This window comes from Aulonocara stuartgranti (assembly GCF_965226115.1).
Source record: "Aulonocara stuartgranti genome assembly, chromosome: 23".
Taxonomy (NCBI): domain Eukaryota; kingdom Metazoa; phylum Chordata; class Actinopteri; order Cichliformes; family Cichlidae; genus Aulonocara; species Aulonocara stuartgranti.
This window is the reverse complement of record NC_138958.1, coordinates 22573758-22593852: the sequence shown is the minus strand read 5'-3', so window position 1 is coordinate 22593852 and position 20095 is coordinate 22573758. Positions and strand designations below refer to the sequence as shown.

General features: G+C 38.7%; 2 protein-coding genes across 3 annotated transcripts in view; one reads left to right on the top strand and one right to left on the bottom strand.

Annotated features, from left to right (window-relative positions):
* Positions 1–604: 604 nt before the first annotated feature.
* igfbp2a (insulin-like growth factor binding protein 2a) lies at positions 605–18598 on the bottom strand. The gene is made up of 4 exons (XM_082524904.1): positions 17974–18598; positions 3906–4087; positions 1735–1875; positions 605–1347 (listed from the first exon to the last, which is right to left on the bottom strand). The coding sequence occupies exons 1-4, from the start codon at positions 18530–18532 to the stop codon at positions 1195–1197; spliced, it is 1035 nt and encodes a 344-aa protein (XP_082381030.1). The 5' UTR covers positions 18533–18598; the 3' UTR covers positions 605–1194.
* The window catches only part of stk11ip (serine/threonine kinase 11 interacting protein), a 44455-nt gene continuing 42637 nt past the window's right edge, over positions 18278–20095 (top strand). For both annotated transcript variants that reach the window (XM_082524898.1, XM_082524897.1), the window contains exon 1: positions 18278–18355. In XM_082524898.1, coding sequence (XP_082381024.1) covers positions 18351–18355 — 5 coding nt within the window. In that variant the 5' untranslated portion in view covers positions 18278–18350. The remainder of the gene's footprint in view (positions 18356–20095) is intronic.

Genomic DNA, 20095 nt, shown 5'->3' with positions numbered 1-20095 from the left:
TTATAGGAAGGACTTTTTCTCCTTCTCATTGTTGCTTTGCGCTTGCCCACAAGTGATTTTTCCCTGTTGCTGGGTCTTGACCTTAAAAAATAAAATGCTTGGAGATCACTGTTATTGTGAGATTTGATAATAGAGGACAGGGTAAATCAGGTTTTCTGCAGAATGTGATAAAATCCAAAGACCATGTTTTCTTCACACTTTCAGACCTGCAGTTTTGCTTGCTGGGGTCAGTATGAACAAGCTACAACTGCAAAGTCAATAAAGTATGCACCAAAATATAGATTATTTCAATTCAAAACGGTATGACTATATTTAATGTTTTCACTTGGGGAAATGCAGGCTATGATATTATAAAACTGTCTATTCATACAGTAATGTGCAAAAGTCTTGACCCATCATTTCATAGGTCATTGTTAAGTGGGTTAAAACTTTAGAAGCTAGAAAAATCTGGCTTCTATGAAGAAAAACATAAAGAAATGAGGGATGGCTTGAGACTTTTGCAAAGACAGTCTAAATCTCCAAGGTTTGAACATTGTCAAGTTCACTCATTCATTCTGAAAAGCTTTCAAGTCATTCACATCACATGAATGATGACGTGCACAGATTGATTGTATCGTAGTTTTAATGGCATTATCTGTTTATCACTTACGGTCATGTCCTTCGGCTGAACATTTAATGCACGCTACTTCCAACAGGTACTACATTTCATCTTTAATACTTTGTATTAATAGCCAGGTGTACTCAAAGCCTAGTGTATAGTATTAAACCAACAGTAGTCTATAAGCTAGAGCATTAAAACACACCTCGAAACATCACATATGTTGAAGGCTTTTCATTTTTCAATGCATACAGTACAAAACACTGATAACAAAGCAATCCGAGCAAAGTCAAAATCACTAAAGCATAGTCACCGACGCTCCAGATGACGCCTACTGAATATCTAAGTGGGAAAAGGGAGTCTTATCTCCACTCACTCCCCTCTAAAAGTAATCTGCAGCTACATCTTACGCAGCAAGCTGGATTCTATCATTTAATCCTTTTTGGTGGTTAAGACTTCAAATGTCAGTGTCATTGTACGAACTAAAGACACATACGCACAGACAGATAATACATAGCTTACTCTGATGTTCTTTGTTCCCAACCTCTTTACAGTTTTTCTTTTTCCTTTTATGTTTTGGGATGTTTGATGCCACTTTAGATCTGGGCCATGTCAGGGAGCTCCAGCTCTGTGAGGTACTGGCTGCAGTTGAGGTCACCCCTCACGGTCGGAGCTGATGGGATGGGTCGGCCAGTGTGTGGGTCGACACACCAGCACTCCCCCCTCTGACCATGGAGAGACATCTTGCACTGAAAAACAGAATTTATGTTGTAGTTTTGTTACCTGCACGTTTCATGCTAAGCTAGCAGTCTTACTATACATGTTTTATAAAGTGCATGCACAAAAAGAAGCTTATCAGGTCACAATGTGCAGTCCCCCCTTTTTAGTAATTCGTGTTCAATTAGTTGAATTGTTATTATCATTATAATAATTATTAATACTGTTATTATTATTACTATTATTATTATCAGTATTATGATGAGAAAATGACTGTAGGATTTGATATGTCAGTGCAACGGATTATTTTGTTAGAGATGGTGGTTGCGATGCCCACCTCCCCTCTCCATACCTGCATATTATCAGTTGGGTATAACCTCTGGGCTTACCGCCCTCTTTCCCAAAAAGCCCAGAGTCACCTGTTTTAAGTTATACTGCCCCCTCTTGTCGCAGTTGGGGATATGCAGGGCATACAGGTCTTCCAGAGGACCTCTGTTATCTCTGAAGGGCATCTTGGATATCCGCTCGAGGACCTGGTCGAGTTCCTGCTGACACTGAGTCTTTGGAAAAAAGCAAACATAAGAACAACAAGCCTGTCACGTCCACAGCAAGGCTGTTATAATTAACTATAACTACATGTGAGTCACCTGCGTTTACAAAGGGCTGTTTTTTTCTCTTTCTTCTCGTAATAACAATTTGGATTTTCCTAAATCTTGGCTATTCACAGAATAATATTCAGAAAAACTGAAACTAACATTTTTGTGTTATTGTAAGGTCTTTACCTTATACCCTGCAATAAAAAGCACCTTGAGAATCAAAATCAGAATACTTTATTAATATCTGAGGAAATTATGTGGTCACAGTTGCTCTGAGACAGTAAGAACAGTAAGTAGATAAACTAAATTAAATAATACAATATATTGCAAAGTTACAAAACACAACAAAATAGCTCAAATTATAAATATCCCAGTATGTTACACAAATTAAATACATATGGTTGACATTGAGGTGTCCCTCTTGTCATACTGCACTTTGTTATTTTGTCTCTCGAGGATGTGAAAATAAACTATTGCGGTGTGTACGTGTGCTTTAGATGGCGATGAGGTGACTGTTGTTAGGATTTGACAGTGTATCAGTAAAATTTAATTTTCAAATAAAATAACCAAACAAAACTGAAACTGTGAAGCCAAATCACAAAAATGTACAGCTCGCTACTGCAAAATTGGCTCTACAGACATATTTTAAACAATTTGCACTATATGAATACTGCACCTTGTTTCATTTATATAGAAGTAAGAGTAGTTTATTGTTATATGCACACATTAATATAGACAGGGTGTTTATTCTGTAGAGTGCAATCCTTATTTTCTTAGACTCGTTTCAGATAGCAGTCATAGAAAGATTTGAATACAATAAATAAATAAAAATACTAAATTATTATAAATAAAGTTAAATAATACAAATAATAATAATAATAAGAAGAAGAAATAAAATAAAACTAATAAATAAAACCAGGATTCGAAAACACTAGAGAGACAGTACAAGTAATACATGTACAAACAATACAAACAATGACTTGAAGAGACTTGAGTTGTATTCATACTTTTATACTTACATCGTATATTTGTATTGTCTTTTATAATATTATTCAATCGCTTTTTCCCATTAGGGAGTTTTGTTTTCAGTTTTACTGTATGAAAGGAGAAGTTGACCTTGACTCTTGTTGTACTGGAAAGAAAGGAATTTAATTCAATTCAACTGCAAAGCTGTAGCAAGTGTAACCCATGGGCATCCATAGTGGCATTTAGGTGTGCTGGAGCTTCAAGGCTCCCTCTGAAAATCAAACATCTGTTCATTCATGTGTCTTCTTAATTTTCACATTTTAAAAATTTATTTTAAAATCAATTAAAACCAATTTCTCCAATGCACATCAACAGCAGGTTTGCAAAGCTATTGGCACATTTTTGACTCGGTTCAGCTACAGCTAAAGGTCTTTCTGTTTATGAAAGTCACTTGTGAATAATGACTCATCGGTAACCCCCAGAAATCTTGTTGAGAAGTTCTAAAGTTCCCAGCAAAGCAATTTAACCTTTACCTGATTGTTTTAGTGGACAGATGATGGATAAAAATTATGAGGTTTTCTCAAAAATCTCACTCAGAGCAGGTCAGGGGTATTAAAGGTTGAGGGTTCGTCCATTTAAATATCTTCAATGCCGTCTAAAAGAACCTGCAGCACCAGAGGGGGGCAGCACATGTCTGTGAAGTCTGAGTGCAGCTGTTCCTCCACACTCAAAGGGACTACAGTAGATGTACTCAGTTTATACAATCTTATATCAACACTAAGCTCTGTTGCAGGGCATAATTCAGGCGATTTCACCTCAGCGTCTACATCTGATATGTGGCGCAAGCTTCATGTGATCCCAGTGTCTCAAAGCAAAATCTTACCAGACTTTAAAATAACCGATTATTGTAATGATCCCATGTGTTATTAAAATGTAACACATCAGTGTAAATACAGCTGCTAAAATCACATGAGTGTGACTTTGTTAAACCTCTACAGAAATTAAACAGACACGCCACTTCGCCTTGCCTGTTTGGGCCGAGTAGGTTTCACCTCTTCCACCTTATTGGTTTTCATCTTGGTCTTCATCTCCTGTCTGTGTTGGCGTACGGCGCTTTCCTTGGGCCCCAGCCAGGCGGCCTCTTTATTGGGCTTTCGGATACCGGGAATCTCGCTCGCGCCATGCTCCGGCTGCAGCTCCACAGCCTCTCCTGTGGATGATGGGTAATGACACAAAAGCAGCAGATTAAGATTTCATTCTAATGCTAAAAAGATCAAAAAGCTATAAAGAATTTTGTTTTGTTTTTTTGGTTGTTTGTTTTTTAACGGCTCAGTAACATTGTGCGGTTTAGCCAGGAAAGTTCTTATGGCTATTGTTCGGGGACACGTTGCTGACAACCTAGAGTGTCTTTGCACTTTCAACCACTCTGTTTCCCATTAACTGTCATTCTCTTGGTAATGAAACGGAATTTTCAGCTGCTGGAAGTGACAGGAGACACACTCCAGATTGCACAGATCATTTTTCAGAGCAACAAAAGAGGTGCTTAGAAAACCACTGATAGCCTTTTTACAGGGCAGAGGTGAGATTGACCTCCGAGACTGAGCTCCATCAGGAATAAATAATAACAGCATGTCATTTGGAGTAACAGCAATAATTCCTAGCCAGATGGTGGAGTTACACCCAGGACCCATGTATTAACAAAAGTCTAAATTGTGAATTGTTACTAGGACGTGTTGAAACAAGACTTCAAAGCTAAAAACGGTTGTAAGATACAATGTCATCTCAAACAGTGTCTTGGTGACATAAATCAGCCTAATATCCATGTAAAGTAACAAATTTCAGAATTTATAGACTAAATAGGAAATAAAAGACATATATTCGCAAAAAACATTTTTCATTGTGTATGTAAGACATAGTTAGATAGACAATAAACACAATGTATCATTGTGGAGTTAAAGCTTCAGACTCCTCCAAATCTTTCACTGTTTTCTTCAGTGCATAATATGGTCATCTCAAGCACACGGCTCAGTTGAGCCAATCAGGGAAAGAAATGCTCTTAAAGGTAGGTTGGCAATGTTGAAGATGTAAAACAGCTTGTTTCAGACGATATATGATAAAAAACTGTAAAGTGTGACTCATGCAAATCTACCCTTGTATAAATCATGAAACTATGAAGCACAAGGTTCAACATAATCTGTTTGGTGTTTAAAAGCATTAAAATGTTTTAAATGCATTTTTTCCACTTAATTTTGATATAAACACAGAACATACACATCTGTGTTTGTGGCTGTTTTTTTATTGTTTGTTTTACTTTTTGTTGCATTTTTACAAGCACGTCTCCTGAGCTTGTGATAGTTTATTTAACGCATTTGACTTTTCCACAAAATGTGTCCAAACCACTGTGAAATGTATCAGCACAATCAGTGAGTCACTGGAAATATTTCCTTTCTCTTAAGAGAGAAGAAACCCCACATTCTTGACCAGCTTATGAGCTGAGAAATGTTGGCTACTACTGAACTTGCGTCATGATGAAGTTTCCATGGTGGCTTTACAGTGTGAATCAGTCCCACGAGCAAATGTTAATGATGCTGATAAAAAAATACAATGGATATAATCAAATATGTAAAGTTACACTGTATGGACAAAAGAGATGGGCCGCACTTGTCACAGGTGCATAAAATCAACCATGCAGTATACATTTGTGACAGAATGGGTCGTTCTAAAGATCTCACTGAATTCGAGTGTGATACTATGAAAGTTTTTCCCTCCTTGTTATTCCAAGATCAGCTGTTAGTGGTATTACTGCAAAGAGGAAGCATTTGGGACACATAGCAACTCAGTCATGAAGTAGCAGACCAAGCAAAGTTACAGAGCGGGGTCACTGAGTGCGTAAAAATCAACAACACTCTTTTCTGTCAGTAACTGCATGGCTTCAAACCTCCACTGACATTAACATCAGCACAAAAACTGTGAGCGGACAGCTTCATGGCAGGGTTTCCATGGCTGAGCAGCTTCCTGTAGGTGTGATGTGTACGAAAACCAGTGCTTTTGTCCATGTAGTGAAGGGGTGTCAAACATATGGCCCATTGGCCAAAAGTGGCCCAGTGGGTGGCTTTGGAAAAATGTGGAAATTTTAAAGAAGGACACCATAAAAATTGGACCTCTAACAGTATTTTCACGAGTTTAACTGTTTTCTTGCTGACAAAGATTTAACCTACAGCCTGTCATACAGCAGAGTGAAAACTTTTTTTTTTATTGTTAGTGTTCAATTTAAGACTGAAATGTTTCTTTTTTTTTAATCTTTACAATATCATTTTCTTTTTTTTTATTGAAAATGGAATATTTTCTGTGCATTAAGTACATTTAATTTACACAATAAATTTATTTTTCATTTCCATGACAGTGTAAGCCCAGAGAGTCTTGCCGATGGGTCTTTGACTTACTGCAGCAGCATTTCTTTTTTCAATTTGGAAAAACTGAAATGTATCGCCAGAACTGCAATATTTGTTTCTAACCCATTTAAAGGCTGAACGGTGAAATAATTGACAGAAAATTCTTTCTTAAAATGTTTTTTAATCAGGTGTTCTAGCAAATTAAAAAATAACTAATTAAATATTAAATCAAATACCTGAGTTTTTGTTTGCGTCACATCTCCCACATTCATTTTTTTAAAACTTTTATTGCTTAAAAACATTTTATTGTGCAATTTTCTTTTTAGGTTTTTCTATGAAAAAAATCACATTGATGTTTGAGAAGTCTCGAAAACTCACAAAAACGCATGTATCAAATGTGATTCACGAAGCGTTCAGAGGTTTAGACATCTCAGGGATTTCCCTTACGTAAAGTAAGGGAAACATTTTTTAAGCTTTACTGCTCCAGCCCACTTAGGATTCAAGTGGGCTGTACATGGCCAGTGATTTAAATGGATTTGACACCCTTGATATTCTACTACTAATGCTACTAGTTGTACTGGTGCTACTTGTATTACTTCTACTTTGCCAAGGATTTATCATGGTGATTTTGACTGAAATTAGAAGATCCTAGTAAAACCACTTACCCCTGCGTCCATACACATCAAGCTTTTTTTTTTTTGGTTGTGCACAAGAGACCTACACAATATTAAGCAGGTGAGTTTAACAGTGGAGCTAATCGGTAAATACATATGTTTTTTAAAGCCTTGATTTGAGTTGGCAGCCCAAACATATAATACATAGAAGTCTATTTTATGCCACTACATTGATTTAATTGTGGTGTCTTTAAAATGAACTCCAAAATACAGATTTTCAGTTTTCTTCCTAAATGAAATCACCAAGCATGCTACTTGAATAAAAATGTGATCATCTACAGGAGGAACTGCTGTTGGCTTTTCCCTCCCAAAGAAAATGAGTGGCTTAATTCCTGAGAAGAATCAAGCCAAAGTTCAACAACGTTTTTTTCTTTTGTTTTTAATTTGGAGTGACTGTTGCTCAGGAGGCAGAGCAAATCAGCTGCCAACTGAAAAGTTGGTGGTTTAATGCCCAGCTCCTCTAGTCCGCATGTTGAAGTATCTGTGGGCAAGGTACTAAAACCTGAGTTTTGCCCATTGAAGTGAAAGTTAACCTAAAAGTGCTCGTATGAATGGGCTTGTAGTAAGAGAGCACTTTCAGTGCACAAATAGAGTTGAAAAGTTCTATGTAAGTACCAGTCCAAATATATGACTAGTAGTTAAGTGCTTAGCTAATAGTGTTTACTGATGAACATTTAAATATCCAAGTAAATGAGAAAGTGGGTCATTAAATAAAGTAGAATAAATGGAGTAGCACGTAAAATTACTAACACTAGCTAATAAATGGTAAGCTAAAAATAGATCAGATCCCATTTAAAATGTATATGGACTGGTACTTATATAACACTCTTCTACTCTAACTGTGAACTCAAAGCACTTTCTTACTACAAGCCTCAGCGTATTGCACACACTTCCATAGAAGTCCTCTTTTACCTATCATGTTAGCACCTTGTCTAACATTTTAAGTACACACTAATCAGGGGCAACTTGGCCAAAGTTTCTTTGAAGGCCATCTTAAGAAAGGAGCCCAGTAGTTATGTTCCAATCCATAAAAACTCTACATTGGCGAGGAATTAAACCCAGGCCCCCTGTGTGGCAGGTGAGAATTCTTCCATTGTGCCCAAATGAACACAAATAAACATGAGAAAAGCTGTGTGGGCGAATCATATGAAAAAAAAAGGATCAAAAGAAAAATCACCAAATTCGGTAGGATTAATCCTGTGTGTCGATTTTAATCCTTTTAAAGCAGAAATACACATTCCCAGAGGAGCAAACAATGCCCTCAGTGACACTGGCGTTAAAACAGGAACCTTAAATTTAAATTTAGGGACAACTGCCTCTTCAAGTCCCTGTAGAAATTCCTCCAGGCAGCTTTCATTTACTTCACCCGTCTCTCCTCGGCTTGGAGTCTTGTTAAACATTAACCTAAAAGCACAAAAAAGCTCTCCAGACAGATGGAGCAAACAAAGAAAGAGGCCATCAGGTCCAGCCCAACTTGTTGTCTCTGACAACAGAACATACTTTGGAGTTGAGGGTTGGCAGGGAGTGGAAGAGGAGCGTCTTTCCAAACCAGCAGATTTTCGATGAAAAGATGTTACATGATGCGCATTCTTGCTGCTACAAGTAATATTTCACAAGGTGAATTTATGAGTCAGGACACTGTGTCTTTTTGCTGAACCTTTGGTGGAAATCGTGTATTTCGCTTATGCAGGGTTTCACTTGACACCTGAACGAAAGAAGGGAAATAAGCAGAGACAGTAAAGAAGGTCAAATAGTTGGCCAATCAAGTGGATAGTTCGCAGCTATGCAGACCAAGCTTTACAATGCAGACTTGTGGAAATGTATTTAAATGAAAGCGGCGATGGTGGACTGAGGAGGCATTCCCTGTACCCTGCAAGAGGTAAATTTGACATCCGGTTATAGAATATGATTACAAAAGGCCTAAGAAAGAGCAGGAGAAAGGAAATTTCAAACGAAACAATAACAAGGTGCTGGCGCCCGTTGCCATCAGATAGATCTAGTGTTGTTGGACTTGAGTTCCCCCTACGATGCTGCACTGTGCTCTCTCTGGATTTTCTTTGAGGAAAGCATTTCTTTCCTAAAAGGGGCAAAAGTCAGATGTTCAGATGAGATGTTCACTAAAAGTCTGGGCAGGCACAGACACACACATGAATACACAATCTATAGCAGTACGCTTCCTCTTCAACGCACATACGCACACACAAATACAAAGGGTCAGGACCCCACTTTTAGGGGGCACTAGGCCTCTGCAGTATAAACCACTCCATAGCAGTGGGCTGGAGATCAGCAGCATCAACAGAGCAGCAGGCCTACTGTCCAGTCTACTGCTTGAATTAATCCCTACACAATAGCCTGAGAGGCTTCCTTTCTATATCTGATCCATGTTGAATTCCCAGGTGGCACGTAGGCCAGAAGTGTCATGTCTGATTGTCCAGATTTTGGTCAAGTGAGCAAATGACAGACTTGGCCAAGCCATAGAGAATGGAAAGGTTCAGAAAGGAAATCTCCAAGCACCAAGCATTCTTGCTCCATCGTATACATATTATAACTGAGTACTGTGCAAAAGTCTTGTGGCACCCTTCATTTGTTTACGTTTTGCTGGGAAAATTTGGAAATAGGCGCAACAATTCAATAAAATATGCAAACATACATGGAAATGCAGTATATAAACCACGAACAGAGTTTGTGCCATTCTTTCCAGCTTGGAGGTAAATATTTGGTGAGACCACCTTTATTCTTCAAACACAGTCCAAACTCTCTCAGGCAGCTTTCTTGTCCTTTCTTTAAGTAGTCTTCAGGAATAGTTCTCCAGGCTTCTTGAAGGACATTCAAATGCCTCATACCTCCATCTGACCTGTTGCCACTGATTTTCAGTTGAGTTCTTGTGTAATTTTCAGACGTCAGCCTTTTCTCCCTGTTTCCCTTCCTTATGAATGGCTTCTTGACAGAACATTTCTAATAAGCTTTAATGAAAAGTATATTGGCCAGATGTATCTTTCAGGGCCTTTCAGGATTTTTTTCTATTTCTTAAAACATGGATTTTAGGTATTGTTCATCTGCTGTAGCTATTTTGTCGCGACTGACACTTCTTCGTTTGTCCGCCAGTTGTCCAGTTTCCTCATTTTTTGTAATAACACATTGCACACCATGCTGAGAAAAACCAAATGTTCAGCTAACAGCTTTTTAGGGAGCACCATGTTAGTGCAAAAATGCTATTTTTTTGTCAGTCAAACTGCTCTATGTTTGGCATATTTTGTTGATTAAAGAAATTGGAACAAATTCAGGGTTTTTCCAACAGGCCAACAGTAACAAAATGTCTAAAGATACAATTTAAAATAGGTTCTTTGCTAAGTTGTCTGCTACATATCGACACAACACTAACCATTTTTTGAATTAGATGTCTTTTCTCATGCTTGAATGATTCATATGTTAGTGTTAAGTGGCTTTGAAAGACTTCCAGAAAGCCTGGAGAAATATTGCTCAAGAAAAAATAACAACAAAGTCTGGCTCCTTACAAAATATAAGGAAATGAGGGGTGGCTCGAGACTTTTGGACTACTGGAGGTACAGCTACTGTCCATTAAAAATGGGGCTCTAAACTTATAATAATGTTAGGGAGCTGCAGACATCTATATTGAACTTCTAACTGATTAACTGCTAGCCTAACCTAAGCCCAGTATGAAGATATGAGCGGTCAAAAACAATATTTGATTTATATTTGGCAGATCTTGCACTTCTGCTTTTGCAACTCTAGGTTCTTGAAGGCTCCTTCAATTTTCAAAATCGCACGCCTTGTTGATTTCAATTTCAGAAAAGTCTGAGGGATCCAAATCTGGCAAGTAGGTTTGGGTTGGTATTAAGCACAGAATGTGACCATGTGGCAAAATAACAATCACAATGGCATGAGCAGTGGTTAATGTAATTTCCAACAAATGACTCCCCATCAAGTCATGTCAGGACAGTGCCCGTGGTCAAAATTGAGACTTCCAAGGACTGACTCAATACAAGCAACCTTTCTGAAAGTTGTACTAGAAATGCCCACCTTGAACTTTAAATCAAGTAAGTTTTGAAAGGTTCCAAGACTGGAAATCACTGTAATTAACTCAAACAATCTTCTCTGACAATTATTTCTGTCTGTTTAAATCTTTGCTGAAGTGTAACTCCAGAGACATCCACTAACTAGGTCAAGCTTCATACACAGATATACTATATGCGTTACTTTTGGCTACCACTTACTCAATTAGAAGTTTGCATATTTTGTGTGTTTGCACACAAAGGTAAAAGGGGAAAAAATTAAGAACAAATGAAGCATCTCTCTGACTCTCAGTAAGTGGAAACAACAGTTACCTAAAAATGATCTCTTTAAATTTTAGAGGCTTTAAAAGGCACAGCTTTTCTCTGTTAACTTCTTAAACATCGCTCTAAGGTGTGAAATAAATAGGTCATATGTCAATGAGTAGATTTATTACAGACTATAATCCATTACAAGACCTAGTGGAGCTGTTTTCTGGAAACACAAACTCAGCAGAGTTTAGATATGTTTACCTTGCAGGCTTTTTGGCCTGCAACAGCCATCTGAAAGCAGGCTGTTGCACAGGCTCCAGCATGTATGTATGCTCTGTGGTATCCAAGACTAGGCATCACTACCGGCAGCCCTGGGTGAACTTTGGGCAGATTTTACACGGCCTAAACAGAGGCAAGCTGTAACACGACAACGCTTAGAGTGCATCACGCTGGCAATAATACTCTGCTACAAACCTTGTACCTCAAAGGTCTACTTTTTAGGAACTGATCATGGTTTTCGTGGTGATGTCATTCTTATCCTATTAATCTTTCAACTAAAGTCACAATAAACAATTACATTATAATAACTTTTTAGCATTTTTTAACTATAATGTTTATGGACTGAAACAAGCAAAGGAATAAAAAAAGGCTGTGGGATGGTACAAAAAAATCTAAAAGAATGCACATTTTGTACTTTTTGACAAACATTTAGATAGAGTCATGATGTTTGCAAGCCCTGAAATACACTCTGTGTGTTTTGGTCAGTAACAATGATTGTAAACTTGACTTTTATCTGTTTAGAAAAAAACTAAATAAGGCACCATTAAATAGATTTCTTTAAACAATGACAACAAAAACAGTTTTTTCTTTGGCTAGGACATGACTTCGATTATAACAAAAATATTATTAGACTTGTACTATTAACTACTGCCACTAGACTATAATAGATTAGGCTTGTAAATCAAAGAATCTTCCCCGATTCTCTACACAGTTTTATCAGAATTAGCTATTGTTTATCTATTATTTAGAAACATGAGTTAATCATTAATTTGTTTTTAAACAATATTTAGTTTTCACTGTTTGCTAACTACAAGTTACTAGGGTTGGTACTTTCAGCTGCTCCCTTTTCCCCTTTTTCTAAAAATCCTCCCACTTATTTGTGCTTGGGAGTACACTAGCCATCAACCTTCCATGTATAATGCATGTGTTAACCACTACACTACAGAGTTAGATGTTAATCAAAAGTGTCAGTTCACAAACTTCTAATTATCTATCATTGTACCATTTTTTAAATAAAATAAAGGTTGCACATATTTTGGTGCTCATCATCAAGCTTCTGCCATAATTCTGGGTGGATATTTGACCACTCTTCTTGGCAAAACTATCGGTGTTCATTAATTTCGTTGGTTTCCTGGAATGGACCTGATATTAAAATGTAGTCAACAAATTTTCAATAGGATTGAGTTCTAAGCTTTGGAGCTCCAGAAGAGATTATAGAAGATTAACAGTTACAGATTCCAAGATCACCCATTCAAACAATTGTACCTAACTACAACTTATTTGAACGTGTCACCGCTTTGTAATGGTCTGAAAGAAGACCCTTAGGTGAGAGGAAATTGGTTTGGATGTGTAGGGTCAGGTCTACCATGACCTGGAAACTACATCAGTGTTGACAGTTAGAGGGTGCTGAACAAGAAAAAAGCCCCTGCTTAAAAATTGGCACCTTCCAACTTGGCTGAAATTTGCAGTTCCCCATATTGACAGGTCAAATGTCTTCTAGGAAAGTTTTATGGTCAGATGAGACAAAGATTGAGCTATCTGGCCACAGTGGTAAGAAGTGTTTTTGGAGCTGTCAAAGTAAGACTTTCAAACCAAAGAAGACTATACCAACTGTCAAGAATGGCTGTGGTAGTATCATGTTCTTGGAGCTGTTTTGCTACCACTGGTACTGGTACATTGGATATAATTGAGTGAAGAAGAAGTACCTTCAAATCCTTCAACTTCACCTCAAATCATGAGCCATATGGTTGAAACTTGGACACATCTGGGTGCTCTAACAGGACAATAATCCCAAGCACACATCAAAACTGGCTTTGGAATGGAAAGCAGGCTAACATTAAGTTTCTGGAATAGCCTTCACAAAGCCCCAACATCAACCCTATTGAAAGTTTGTAGACTATGCTTAAAGGTTGGATGCCAATTTAAATGAACTCAATCAATTCTACCAGGAAGAGTGGTCAAATAAAAACTTACACTCTGGAAAAAGAACAGATCAAAGAAAGCATTAAAAGACCAAACTTGTGCCTTTGAGCTGATGATCTTCTTACGACAACTGTAGGTCTTTCTCATACTTTTTAAGAATTTGTCCTTTATTAAAACAAGCTCAGAAACTGCCCCCATTTACACTCCCAGTTTCAGTTGCATTTCAGACAGTGTTTGTATTGTCTTAAATCACCCTTGACCAATCTGGAGGCTGGGAAGTTATTCTGGTTCTCAATAGGCAAGAGGAGATTCTTGGCACGGATATGCGTGAAGTTGACGCCTCAGGGGGAGATGGCATAAATACCCATTTTGGGCAAGATTATCTCGGAGCTATTTCAGTCCTGCAGGCTCCGTCTGAATGCCCCTGCAGGTACACAGGAATGCCCCCTGTCAGCTAACAGTGTTATTTCAGCAACCAGATGTCACAGGAGTCCCCCCCGTTCTTTCCACCTCATTTCCCATCTCCATAACAGCAAAAGTAACACTGGAAGACGGTTGTTTTGAGTGGTTGGTTGATTAACAGTACGTTTAGTGAGGTGTTGTTAAGGGGACAACAGCATTTGCTTCACTCTTTTGAAATCTTGTGTGCAGGAACTGGCTCTATTTGGAGCTTTTTTTTATCAACATGTTCTCTTTCGAGGTTGTATCTGTATGATTCCAGTCAAAACAATTAAACGTCCATCCAATCTGTTTAAAGGAACCTTTATTTGGATCCAGGTTTCTGTGGGAATGGAATATCAAGTGATACTGTGCATAAACACAGGGTAGTGGGAAAAATGTGGGTGTTAATTTTAAATAGGAAGACATTTCAGCTCAAAATCAAGTAAATAGGATAACTTTGTTGCCATTTTGTTGTGTCTGAAAAAACGTACGCTCTGATATTTTATATCATTATATTCTTAGAATCCAATTTTCTAACCAGGTCACGGGTTCATTTATGGAACATTATTTTGCAAGGGAGTATCCCATTTCTTTCTCCCTTTTTCACCACATTACAGTGACCACTTTGACATTTCAGATCTGTTAATCTTCACGGTCTGTGTCAAGTGCCAGCAATCATCTCAGGATCTCTATCCTAACAGTTTGATCCTGTTGAATCCAATCCAGGATATTCAAGACTCCACAAAAACAGTTGGCTATTAGGTTTATCAAAGTAGGCTTCAAAGAAATGTCATTACAGTATATAAATTTCTTATATGAAAACCAGAGTGGGAAAGATGCACCAACATGTTGATCTGAATGGTTTCAGTATAAAGTCTGAGAGCTAAATATTGTCTAAAAGCATATCCACACTGTCATATATATATATATATATATATATATATATATATATATATACATATATATATATATATATATATATATGTATATAGCATACATATAGCAGATTTTAAATCAGATTTTGACTTCAAGTGAATTGACTAACGCAACTCAAGAACTTGAAAATTTGTATTTCCTTTATGTATTTCATCTCATAAAGGGCAGCCTTTTTACTAGCATATGCTAGACGATTTCTTTTTTTTTTTTTTTTTTTTGGGGGGGGGGGGGGGGGGGTGTTAAAGCAAAAGCTATATGTCTTTGAATGTACAATTAGCACATACACTTTCAGTGTATTATACTTTACTTATCATGAGATGGTTATAATAATACACTGATGCAGACAACTATCATTTAAACCAGGAACTCAATGATCCCGCGAACAGAGCTGAATTGTGTAGTTTGTGCAGTAGATCTGACCAACATGCATGAGCTTAATCTTAGAAATCCTATCTCGATCAGGCTGTAGACAAACATATTCTTTACACACCTAATTATAAATGAGTCAGTTTTCTTTCACTCCCAGTCAAAAACCTTCATTATTTGTACAAAGAGTTTTAATACGAATCTAACATGACACTGAAAGGAATTTTCAGTGATGAAGCAATATCTGTTACCAAGTTATGCTATTAATTAGGTGCTTTAGTCAGAACAAAGCACTGTAACCTCAACCACAGACACATATGCCGAAAGCATCACTGCAGTCTTTATCTCACAGTAATGTGTTCCTTTCCTATTTGCTATCTTGTTTTGAGTATTTTCACTGATATTTTTCATTCGTCTCTTGTCATAAGCCTAATCAGACTTTTGGTTTTGATTGCAAACAATAATTTAATATCACCCAATCTTCTATATCTTCCTATTCTAACTTTTAACAAAAAGCTGTGCATTACTTTTTTTCTTCTTTTCTTTTCTTTCCTTTTTTCCCTACATGATTATTCTTGGATCAAAGAAATAGGTGCTCTGACCTTTGGCCTCTTTGCTGCGGGTCACTTGTAGTGTTGATTAGAGAGATTATAGGGACTCTGCAGCTGCTCTCGGTGCACTCTTGTATACCTATGATCAGATAAATTCTTTTGAAGAAAAAAAACTGTAAAAATGCCACCTCTAAGTAGACACAGCTTGCTGTTCCTTGTCTTTGTTCCTTTTTAAAAGCTGACATGCTAAATGGACAAAGAAGAAGATGATGTCAGGATGATGTGTATTTATATAAACATCCAAATAAAGCAGCTGTACTATTTCGTCATTTGATTCCTTGCCCAGATGCCAAATCAGCTCAAGAATCACCTCCTCAGGGATCAAATAAATAAAACTACTTAATTATTAAATTAATCTTTTTCCCCCCAGATTAATTCCTGGAATAAAGTGAATGCAATGGGTATTAACCAGAACATTTAAAGGCTGCTCTTCATCATCCAGAGACCTCTGTGAGCTGCTTTGTGTTTTTGCTTTTTGCAGATGACTTACGTATCGCAAAAGCTCAGACTCCACGACAAATCAACCTAGCACCTATTAGTGTAGTATCTTTGAAAAAATGATGGGATGAGCAGCAATTTATTCTTTTGTGACTCTTGAAATTAGCCTCAGGAAAGTGTTTCCAGCCTCACTTCGGTAAAAAAAATAAAAATAAAAAAATTCTAACTTTCTTTCATCTTCTGGCCCCAAGAAAGCTCTGCATGTCACTTAGACCACTCACTGTAATGCTGCATGAGTTTCAGACTTCACTCTTCCATCTGCAGCAGCATTAGCACCAAAGCTTTTATCCACAACATCTCCAGGTTCAGCTTTTAGGGCTTATTTCTAAGCTTTTACCAGTTTTTTTGGACACGTCAAACTAAATCTTGAAACCTTCAACCCGGGGAACCAGGCGCCAAAAACCTCAGAGAACGCAAAGAAATAGTGATGTCTAACAAGCCTTTACACGATGTGCCCATGTAGTCTGCTCTCTGGTTTTGCTCTTGTGTAACTCTCAGTTCATTCCTTTACATGCACTATTCACGTGAGCATAACCAAGCAATTATTGAGGCTGATGATTAAATCACAAAATGCATCACAAAGCTTTTTTTGACCTCTTGTGTTCAGGGAGTGGGGGTTACACATGGGTCCTGTTTTTGGTAGTTTCTCTATGTTCCAGGACTCCAGTGCCCAAAGTAAACATGTGTCAGTCTGAAGGTAAACTCTGACAAAGCATGGATTTTGGAAATGAGTAAAAATCACACCCCGGTTGGCCCCACTCTACATTCATTGACTGTGTTTTGCGGCCTCAAATTCAGCCAGTTAATGAGGCTGTTTGCTTTTCTTCCTCACTGTGACCTGCCCTTGTTCAAACACAAACCACATAAGCCTCGCTGGCTCCAGGCTTCATTGTGATCCTCCAGCGTATACATCCAGGTAGGCAGCCTACAGTTAATGGAGTCAGTGTCAAAGCCAGTCTATAGTTAGGTCTAGTCAAAGCCTAAAGTCCACTTTTCCAATCAACGTGGCATTCCTTCAGCGTTCTCCCTCTCTACTTATATATTTCTTTCTCTCCACTCCCCTGGGGGAAATGTCAACATCAATACTACACTGTTTTCTGTGTCCATCCCACTGAGTACAACTTCTGGGGCTTTTGCAGGTGACTAACTCTGCTGCAGTGTTTTAAAGGCAGCTTTTTCAGGAGGGCCAGCTGTGTGGTGCACAGCTGAGATGAGCTGTGCAGAGTGGCTGTTCCTTTATCTCTTGTGTTTATTTCTCTGCGTGCACACTAGAATGACCCAATGCACATTACATCCCCCGCCTTGCAAAATGCTTTAAAAACTAGTCATTTGCTGTAGCACAAATTATAAAATGACACCCCTCAAATGCGTGGCAATGCAAAGGCCATGTATGAATGTAGCAATCTAGCAACTATGAGATGCTGAAATCTGCGTGAAATACAAACTCGCAGTTTATTTAAAGGTGTTTAAAAGAGGGGAAACATGGTTTAGTATCATAAATATGCAGTGAAGAGGAATATGGACAACTTCCCTGCTGAGTCCCCTTTTCAGCCAGATTAGGGCTTAGCCCTAATTTAGCCTGATTTAGCCTTCATGACAATGCAATATTTCTGCACTGTTTCTCAGCCTGCAGTCTAGACAGTGTCATTAAAAATTGATAGAAGAAAAGCAGGTTTCCGGTAAACTGACTGACCGCTGGTTTGCTCCCGCTGCTCCTGGCTGTGGGCGCTTGCCTCGGTGTCCACTTTGCGCCGACATTGCCCCTGGCCCTGCACCAGTTGCTCCAGGGGAAGCTCCGAGTCGGGCGTCGGGTAGCATCGCAGACCGGTGGAGCACCTCGGGGCATACACGCCACACAGCTCGCCCTCTTGCCGGGCGCACACGGGGCAGCACCCGCAGCCCGGTTCGCGCACTATCTCCGCGCATGTCTCGGTGAGCTTTGGGCACAGCGCCTGGCGCTCCGCGGTACAGCCCGGGCAGCGGAACACCATCTCGGTCAGAGAGGCACCGGCCAGAGACACGGAGAGGATCAGCAAGCTGCAGCCCGCGTACAACAGCATCGTTACAGACATGAGGTTTGGGGGAATTATCATGGGGCAGTGGAAGGCAATCACAAGTGTGGGGGTGTGTGTGGGGGGGAGAGAAGGAGCAGAAATGTGCACGCGAACAGGTGAAGCCGGGGGGCTGGGAGGTCTGCTGGGTCCTACACATTCCCAGGTTTGCTCTCGGGGCCAAAGAAAACTTGTGTTCATTAGGGGGGAAATAGGAAGATTATAGGATTTCCTTCACGGGGAAGAGCAGTTGTGACACTTTCTCATTATATTTCTCGATGGCGTGTTTTATTGGAAAGATCAAATCATCATCATTATCTTTAAATGACCTGCACTGCTGCTCCCCAGCTGAACCAGTTACATCAGACCTTTTTTATGGCCGTATCAAGGCAAAATTAACCTCTTATAGGCGATTACTGGCAAACTATTCACAAATGAAAAACAGGTTTGTTTGTTTTTTACCAAAAGCGATGTGAGGCTTGAAGTTGAGCTGAAAAAAGAGAGAGAAAAAGACAGCTTGCATATTCAAAGACTACTTTACATTAGCCTGTTTGTTTCAATCAGCACCTTCTCCCCTCAACTCCCAAGAATGTATAAACAAACAAACAAACAAACAAACAAAAGGACTATGTGCAGAGTATTCCTTACATGGAAAGACATCCCCACAGTGGCTGACATGTCAATTGACACTCAATTAAAATTTGCCAGCTGCTACCAGCCTATATACCTGTGTACAGTGATGCTACTGTGTGTGTTACACAGCAGTGTTTCCTATTGATTGGCGAGGCCAAGCCTTGAGGTGTCGCGCTCGCCCGCTAAACAAGCGCCATATTAACCCCGTCCAGTGCACCAGACTAATAGGTGTTTATCCAAGGGCCCAGAAATAGGAACGCCATGTGTAACCTTACTCCGCAGATATAAATGCAGATTATTTTGTTTTGTGGGTACCCACTGATTTCATGCTATTTAGCCCCATTCAAGATCGGCATCCCTGGCTCACCTTGGAGGTATGGGGAGGGAGAAAGGGCACATTTGAAGCTGCTTTATATCTCGGGGGTGTGAGTTAGGGGGATGCATAAAAGGCTGTTTGCACATAGAACCTCATATGTCATTTTACAAAAACCATGGATGGAAAAGCAGTGGGGAGAAAGCCGGTAATGTGTCTGGGATGGTCACCAGCTTATAGGCCTAACACGCCACAGTATCTGCCCCTGTGTGCAAAGTGATCCCCACCAAGGTCAGTTACTTAAATTCCTCCCCATGGACTTATTAAAAAAAAACACAAACTCTGGATAAATTCTACATTTATAGAGACAAATATGGGATCACTGATGTGCTATGTGCTTCAGTCTGTATACAGAGGGAGTTCTTTATGTAAGAGCCCATCCCGGAAATGGATACAATCACCCCAGGGGGCACTTGAATAATAAATAAATAATAGTTATACAGCAAAACATTATTATTCGAATACATGGGAAAATAATAGGTAAGTAAGGAACAGGTAAATAATAGGTAAGACTGTTCTAGGCCAATAATAGGTAAGTAAATACTAGATAAGAAAGTACTAGGTAAGTAATACGTAGGTAAATAATATGCCAGCAGTAGCTAAGTAAGTAATAGGTAAGTACGCAATAGGCAAATGTGTTTAAAAAATGTTTCTAATAGAATTTGCAAACAATATAAAGAAATTAAATTATTAGCCCTGATAAACAGCTGGCTAGAATTATGGCCAAAACGTTAGAAAAGTCTAACTAAACTCTCACA